The 8,351-nt window shown below is 41.8% G+C and overlaps 1 protein-coding gene and 1 long non-coding RNA gene across 2 annotated transcripts; both read right to left on the bottom strand.

Moving 5' to 3' along the window:
- Window positions 1-3: 3 nt before the first annotated feature.
- LOC139663105 (microtubule-associated tyrosine carboxypeptidase 1-like) lies at window positions 4-2,125 on the bottom strand (the record flags this gene model as incomplete). Its single annotated transcript, XM_071541644.1, has 3 exons — window positions 2,026-2,125; window positions 685-1,478; window positions 4-148 (listed from the first exon to the last, which is right to left on the bottom strand). Coding segments are annotated over exons 2-3 (892 nt in total), but the record flags the coding sequence as incomplete, so codon positions are not given.
- Window positions 2,126-6,264: 4,139 nt separating this feature from the next.
- On the bottom strand, window positions 6,265-7,441 carry LOC139663119 (uncharacterized). The gene is made up of 3 exons (XR_011696696.1): window positions 7,305-7,441; window positions 7,069-7,198; window positions 6,265-6,932 (listed from the first exon to the last, which is right to left on the bottom strand). It is a non-coding gene; the product is annotated as an uncharacterized lncRNA (long non-coding RNA).
- Window positions 7,442-8,351: the final 910 nt, after the last annotated feature.

Raw genomic sequence — 8,351 nt, 5'->3', positions numbered from 1 at the left:
TCACCTCTCCTACACAGCCCTCTTTCTGCAGGTATTTGCGCACAGATGCCCAGACTCGACTCTTTGGGAGAACGCTGCCGCCCGTCACCTCCTCGAAGTTCTCATAGGAGCCAAACTTCCTCAGGACGCACTCCATGATCCCAACCGCCTGCAAGTACACAGAGACACACGTTACCCATGATTAGGTTGACTAACTCGTAGGTTTAGGCATTGGTTTGAGATTCAGAAAGCATAATGAAATCTTTTCTTTTTTTGACATCTTGATTTGAAATCTGGTTTTCAAGGGAACACCTGGCCAAGACAGCTGCAAAACAGGAAGAGAGGAGAGGAGGAGGGAGAGACAGCGAGAGAGAAGGAGATGGAAGGAGGGGACAGTTGGGAGGGGAAAGAGAGAGAGAGAGGAGAGAGACAAAAGGAAAGACAACCAAGAGGAGAGAGAGACAAAAGGAAAGACAGCCAAGAGGAGAGAGAGAGAGACAAAAGGAAAGACAGCAGAGGAGAGAGACGAAAGGAAAGACAGCAGAGGAGAGAGAGACAAAAGGAAAGACAGCAGAGAGGAGAGAGAGACAGAGAGAGAGAGACAAAAGGAAAGACAGCAGAGAGGAGAGAGAGAGAGAGACAAAAGGAAAGACAGCAGAGGAGAGAGAGAGAGAGACAGAGAGAGAGAGTGTGATGCATCCATACCTGTTCAAGGAAGAGTCCTGACCCCTCCTTGTATTTCTCCAGCACACTGCTCGGCTCAGGCTGTGCGTACTCAAACTGAGGCTCGTACTTGTAGTCCGACTGGAAGAAAGCCTGCTTCTCCTGCTCCAGGTTGAGCGGCCTGAGGGCCACCAGCAGACAGGGCCTGGAGGGCCCCGCCAGCGGCCCGCCCCCCGCCCCCTTGGCGATGTGCGGCAGGGAGGTGGCGGGTCGCATCTGCCCCCTGCTGGCCCGGAACCCCAGGGAGTAGTTGACAGAGCAGGTGCTCTCGCTGCGCCGCATCCAGCCGCCGGCGCCCAGGCTGGGGCTGGTCAGGCTGCGGGCCGGGGGCGAGGGCGCCGCCGCCCCGCTGCGCCAGGGGGGCTGCACGATCCGCCTGTCCGCCAGCTGATCCTGAGACCCCCGCAGGCGCTGGGGGGTCATCTCCAGGCTGAGGGGCCGGCGGAGCGGCGGCCTGGGGGCGGCCCCGCCTCTTGACGACCTCCCGTCCGCCGCCTGCGCCCGGCCGGAGTCCGGGGGCTCGGCCTGAACCGGGAGTCCATTGTGGGATACCTGCTCCCGCTTGGCGACGCTGCTCCTCCTGGGCCGAGGGCGGGGGGTCGTGCTGGAGTCGGCGGTGGTTTTGGGGGGATCTGCTCTGCGTTCTGGCTCCGACAGGTTCCTGCTGCTCCGCCCGGCACCTTCACCCTCAACCCGATCCATACAGGCTCCACCTGGGTCCAAAACCATCACCACAGCAACTCCGCCTCCAGCTCCGCCTCGCTCCCGCCCCGACGCTGTGGACAGAGAACAAGATGTTTGTTTGGTTGTTGTTGTTATTATTGGTGATGGTGGTGTGTGTGAGAGAGATAGAGAGAACGAAAGAGAGAGAGAATGAGAGAGAGAGAAAGAATTAATGATGTCACTCACTGACACAGCTTTAACAAGATTAGAGTTGGGGAAATGAATGGCCGCCGGTCAGCAGCGTGCCAGTGGAAGTGGCAGTCAGGGTTTAGGTGGAGCTGCAGTGGACGGACATGAAACTAGGCGGCTTTATAACGCTGGAGCCTACAGCTCCATCAGAACAAAGGTCCTGTCACAAGTGAGCCTTCATTAAGTGGGCTAGTCTTTACTTCTAATGAAAACTACCCATTTGATTTATAATTCCTCCATGTAGACACCAGAATTAAATGACTGACACGAGTTCATACTGATTCATTCCACAGGGGGGAAAAAAACAAATCTGTCGGCTAAACCGACAGCGGCGCCGAAAGTGGTTCCCGTGAAGAGAACCGTTGTTTTCTTTTTAGTCTCAATTTCTCAACAACGAAAACATTTATTTACCTGGCAGCGTGTCCCGGGGCTTTTGGTCTGATTTGTAAATTCAAGCTTTTCTTTCAGTCATGACGGCTACAACTCCACACTGACTGAGCGGCGGAGGTTTTTCCGGTGGCTGGTGATAATGCGCGGATAGCGGTGCGGCGGTGCGGGGCCTGGGGGCCTGGCTGCGCTGCGCCGGCCAGGAAGCGGCGGTTGAGTTGGAAGATATGACGTGCTACGCCGTGCGTGACGCTCCGCTGCGTAGTGACGTGTACGGGGGGCGGGACCTACATCCATGGGCGGGACTATGGATAGAGCAAGGATTTTTTTAGAGCAAGGGGTTGGTTTGTTTGTTTTTTTGTAAATACAATCAGAAGGCAATCATGTACCTACAGTATAAACAGTTAAACGTGAATAATGTGAATAATGTTTGCTGAGCACAATATACAATAAACTGTATAATAAAGACAGAATAAAAGTACAAATACATACAAAATACAAAATAATACAGAAAAAAAGAGAAAATCAGGTGTGGTTCGATTTTGACAGAAGTTGGATGGATGATGCACTTTGGCACTGTGCTTTTCTCTTTACAGAGTGTTTACATTTCAAACTCAAACATACTATCTCAGACACAGCTGCTATGAATTTGACAAAACTTGGATGGACGATGAATCTTCAGTGTTACAGTGTTTTAAAAATGACTGTTTGATTAGCAAAATGACGGTACTGTAGTCCTGATGAAATGTCAAAATTTTAAACTCAAACACCATTGGTCCGATTTTGATTAAACTTAGATTCATGATGCATCTTGTCACTGATTGGCCCAGGGGTGTCGGCATCAATCTAGCCTATAACTAGCAGTTGTGTGTTTAAATTTTTAATTATTTCCTCTAATATTTTACTTATTGAGTTTTTTATATATGATTCTATTTTGTATACACTGTCTTCTTTTTCTTTCCAAAACCAAAATTGTTTTAAATGCTATATTATTAAAGTAACACCCATTGTTTTTATTTTCTTCCTTTTCCTTGTGTATGTGTGTGTTTTTAAACTTGCTGCTGAATTGTAAAGCACTTTGAGCTGCGTTTTGTGCATGAAAGGTGCTGTATAGATAAAGTTCATGCATTCATCATTCGTGGGGGACAACATGTTTTTTGTTTGTTTTTTAATTAATACAAAAAAGCAGTTTACAGCAAGTATACATATCCAGTATGTGCACGCAGCAAGTTTTCCAGTGTTAATAGTGTTGTATTTTCAGTGACAGTTACTTGGAGTTGTTTGCACTCATAGAGCTGATCTGGCTCTGGCTGTTCAAAACTAAAGTATTTAATTTACTCTGATGCGTGTGGACTGATAGAAACACTGGCATGGTGTTGATTTTTACACACCGAGTTAAATTAACACTGACAGTTTTGCTGCACAAAAGAAAAAAAATCGATATCAAACCTGAACACCAAAGCAGAAAGGGAAAAGAAACAAAAAGAGATGCCAGGAGGTATACAACTACATGCCACAAATAAACACTAAATCAATGCTATGAAGCCTTAAAAAGTTTGCATATTTCTAGTTTTCACAGCTTTGTTGTTCTTTGATGTTTGAACCAATCGTATATACTGTTCATATTCCTCAACAAACACAATAAATAGAGGAGATTTGTGGGACTATTTACATTTATGTATGTGGAATTTGGCTGAGAGTATCAAATTAAATTCATCACATAGAATTGTTTCCCCGCTTTCTCTGTCAAAATCTGCGAACACAAACACTTCCTTCTGCCAAAATTGGATGAAAGTATTTCTAAACAATTATGAATATGGAGATGTCTTGCCATAATATATTCTAAGGATAATGCCAAAACAGATGGAGGACAGTCTCAGGAAGCAGAAGGAGCAAATTTATATTAATGACCAAGGCACAATATGACAAATCAGATCATTCCAACATAAAATGTGAGTAAATAAGGATCCAGAAAAAGTTAAAAAAAAAAAAAAAAAAAAGTGATAAAGCAGTCTAGATTTCAAGGATCTGAAATGTTTAGACAGTAATTCATTGTGAAACACAGAGAACAGGGGTTTGGTTTTTATACATTTAGATTTGCAAGTAAAGAATTTCCCTAACAGTAATAAATTATTCATTATACACTCTGCCTTCCTGTCATCTAACATCACACGGAAGATTACTTTGTCTCTATTAAATGAGGCAAGGGGAAATATTTTGGTCTCCAACTCATCATACATGCACTCCCAGAATACTCTGAAGTAAATACAGAAGAAAAACAAAAGATCTGTGGTTTCAATTTCATCCTCAAAGAAACACACACGTATTCAATTGTTACATCTCTTTCTCAAAAGTTAGATGGGTCGGTGTTTAGTATTTAAAGTGTAGTGTTTCTTTGGTTTCTTTACAGCTGACTTTGAATATATCTGAGTTCTGAATTCTGAGTTTCTATTAGAACGTACTGCATTGGGTACAATAAATCACTGATATGGTTACGTATCAGTTTGTTTGAATGTTTCTCAGCTGTGAAATCATCTTTCAAAGCGGAGAAATGTGAGATTAAAGCAGACCAAGTGGTTCATCAGCTGTGTTCAATCCTCCAAGGTTACAAACCTTTACTAACCTTCTTCCTCCTCTCAGTTTTAAAATAAGCAATCAGCTGCGAAAGGACGAAGAGTCTGTATTAGTAGTAGTAGTAGCCTAGTAGTTGTAGTGGAAAACTAGGCTATTATTAATTATTTTGGGTTAGAGCATTAATATTTCACAGTCACAGTCACAAGTGAGTTTTGTCAGGCTGTGGGTCTATATGAAGATCTAGCTTATCTTCTTCTTCTTTTCTTTTGAAACGTAATTGTCAGTTAAAGTCATTCAGTCCATTAAAATTCCATCAGCAAGAAGAACAACAGATATATCTATTGAATAAATAAGTATTCATCCTCAAATGGCTCTAAAGAAATATCAATCTGCAATGAATTTCAGATTTGAGTTTTAGTCAAACAAACATTAGAGGCAGAGCTGCTCTGGAGGCAGAAATAATCTCATTGGTTGAGTTAAACCTCAGTGGGCGGAGCCAAAGAACAACAGTTTTCTGTAGTGCGAGTTAGCTAACTGGCAAACTTGCATGGCAAAGAAGGAACTCTGGTCAAAATTAAAAAAAAAAATTAAATGGCAATGACTTCTGTTTTCATTCATTCATGACCCTGATGTTGGAAGGTAAGCTAGCTAACTAGCTAACAGATAACTTAGTACTTTTTTTCTGTTAGCAGCAGAGCGCTAGGCTTCATGATGCTTCCTCCTCTCTTACCTCTTGTCTTCTTCACTGGGCTTCAGAAACACTGTGGTTCTGAGGTTTAACTCAACCAGTGAGGTTATTTCTGCTCCAGAGCAGCTTTGTTTCTGAGAAATGTTTCTATTAAAACTCCAGTCTGCTGATGAATAGGGTTTTTTTTTTTCACTTTCTTTATTGTACACAAGTTCATATACAAAGGTACAAACAGGTACATAGACAATAGAGACAAAGATAAAAAAAAAAAAAAAGATTTATGTTATATGCAGCATATTATATTTGCTTAATAACTTTAAGGTCTTAATAGCTTTTTTGTTTTTAACATTAGATAAAATGGTGCTATATTGTTTAAATTAATTAATAAAGTGCAGGAAAGTTGGCTTGGTTCCTGACCATTTTTTCTTATGAATATGGAATTTTCCAAAAATAATAAATAGGTGTATGATATACAGCATGTTATTTCCAATCTTATCTTGACTAAAATATAGCATTACATCAAACATATCTATTTCAACATTCATCTTAAGTTTCTTTTTTAGAAAGTTGGTCACATCAATCCAGTAATATTCAGTAATGTCTTTAGATGTCTTTAGTAAGTTTAAGTCAATAACTTTTATAACAGTACAAGAAAGGCTAAGTTTGTCAGTTGCTGATACAAGATTACTGAGACAACTCTCTTCTCTCCATCAGTAGTAGTAATTCATATTAATAATTCATTGTTAATTATTATTACTTTTATGGTTAGTAGCAGTGTAGTCAAATTAGTATCATAGTATACATAGTATCAACAATTAACGTTAATTTGGACGTCATGACATTGATACTGAAATATTAGCGCACTGCTGAAGTAAAGACCTGACTCCACCTCCTCTTGGTTTCACCAGGAGCAAAGCAGAGCTCCAAACTAATGAAAGCGTCTCGTGGACCAGCAAAATCATGAGCACCAGAACACCAGATCCCAAAACAATAGAGCTTTTATTTAGATAGGGTCAGTATCAAAGGTAATATTTCTGGACATATATTCTAACTACTATAATAACATGAAAAAAGCCACTTGTCATCACTGCAAACATTCTTAACTTCACTGCACTCACAACCCAGGACGTTACCCTCACCAATACATGCACACCTATGAAATACCACTACAAATGAATTCAGTAAAGTCAGACTACTCGGTCTACACTGGTTTGGAGTACACTCTTGTCACAGAACACTTAAGAAACTCTGGCTAGGCTGATTAACATTTAAGAAGACAATGGCATGCTATAACTTAACATCACTAATCCAACGCAAACATTTTAGGAGTAACAATGTCAGTAAGGCAGCAACTTTATCCTTGTAATACTCAGTACTCATCACTTGAGGGGTTACAACAGCCAATCACACCTACATTGAATTAATAAAAAAATACATAATGTATGATATGCAAAGCAACAGCATCCCAACACGTTTGCACATTTTCAAATTTTTTGACAGATGCACATTGGCAGTTAGATCGCAGCCTTCGTCAGCTTCTGCAGGAGTTGGACTCTAGCCTCTGGTTGTTGATACTCTTGCTGTCGTGGCTGACAACTTTGAGATATGATCCTTCACCCATTTCTGGTTGGGATCAGCACAAAACGGCTTATTGGCCAGAGTTGTAAATCTGTAAGAAACACACAACACATACCAAACACCATTAAAACTCACACAGTATAAGGTAGACAAAAGCGAAAATTGCACACATGGCAATGCCAGTATCAATGCTGGAGTCGAGACAGTCACAGTAGACTCATACTTACATCACTGCTTTGGGTTTACATGTACTTCCGGTCCAGGTTATCCCTTTCACTCTGGCCAGTGGAATTTTGTAGTCAATTAACCTTAGACAGCAGTTGCCCCTAGATATATATGTTCCTGGTCCATGTGAATCTGCGAACACAGTAACACACTAGTCGTCAACAACAGAATTTGCAATATTTTATCTCTTCAATGCGGTTATGCTGGCAGCTCCATGAAATCCCACAGAGGCACTGACCTGCAGATGTGAGGTGGAGGGAGCAGAGCAGCCCCAGAAGGACGAGAGACATCAGCATCTTCATGGAGAGAGAGAGAGAGAGAGAGAGAGGTGCTCCTGTCTGGCTGAGGGTCTTCGATCTGCTTGAGTGATCTTCTCTGATCTGTGTTGGAGGCTCTGCTCCGGTCTCTCTTTATATAGAGCTGAACCACTGATGCCATACTCTGTCACTAACAGTGAAGGTCTTTCTAAGAAGCTCGCCAGTTTCTTCTGCTTTCTGTTCTTTCTTCCTTCCTTCCACAGTATTTTCTGCACTACACAGAAAATGTTGAGTGGTTATGTGAAATTATATTCTTCAAAACGCATGAGTTGGACAATCAGATGTGGGCTAACTGTTACATGCCTTTTACAATGTGCATATAACTGCCAGCAATAAGGGATTTTTGGCATTTATCTTTGTTCAGGAAGAAATCAGCAACATAAGCTCTCTTCAATAAGCCATGAAATGACTGTGATATAAAACCTCCTTGACTGTGATGCATCTGTGACAGACACAGACAACTGTGGATTTAAAAAAAAAAAAAAAAAAAAAAAAAAAAAGACCTTTAGTTTGTATTGGCAGTGCATCTTTACTCTACCAGGGGTGAGTGAAGTGATGTGGAGGCCTTTTTCAAAAGCCTCCCATTCCCCACTGCACAGAACAATGAAATGCCGGTGCCACAAACAAAACAATACAGCAGGAATACCACAGTCTATAGTGAGAACAGAGGAGCATTGCTCTGCTGATGCAGCCACTAATCCATCGCTTTTTCCACAAGCGTCACTTCACCCTGAGCTATGGAAAAGTCCCTGCATTTAATATCACTTACTTCCAAACCTGCTTATATCAACTAGATTTTGAGTAGTAGTAGTAGTAGTAGTAGTAGCAGTAGTAATAGCAGTAGTAGCAGCAGCAGTAGTAGTAGTAATAACAGTAGTAGTAGTAGTAGTAGCAGTAGTAGTAGTAGTAGTAATAACAGTAGTAGTAGCAGTGGTAGTAGCAGTGGTAGTAGTAGTAGTAATAGTAGC

The sequence above is a fragment of the Centroberyx affinis genome, unplaced genomic scaffold, assembly GCF_046629955.1.
Source record: "Centroberyx affinis isolate AG114_WGS23_722 - 3 ecotype Tasmania unplaced genomic scaffold, CSIRO-AGI_Caff_v1 ptg003918l_1, whole genome shotgun sequence".
NCBI classification, from domain to species: Eukaryota; Metazoa; Chordata; class Actinopteri; order Beryciformes; family Berycidae; genus Centroberyx; species Centroberyx affinis.
The sequence above is the reverse complement of the archived record's forward strand: the minus strand, read 5'-3'. Positions and strand labels throughout refer to the sequence as shown.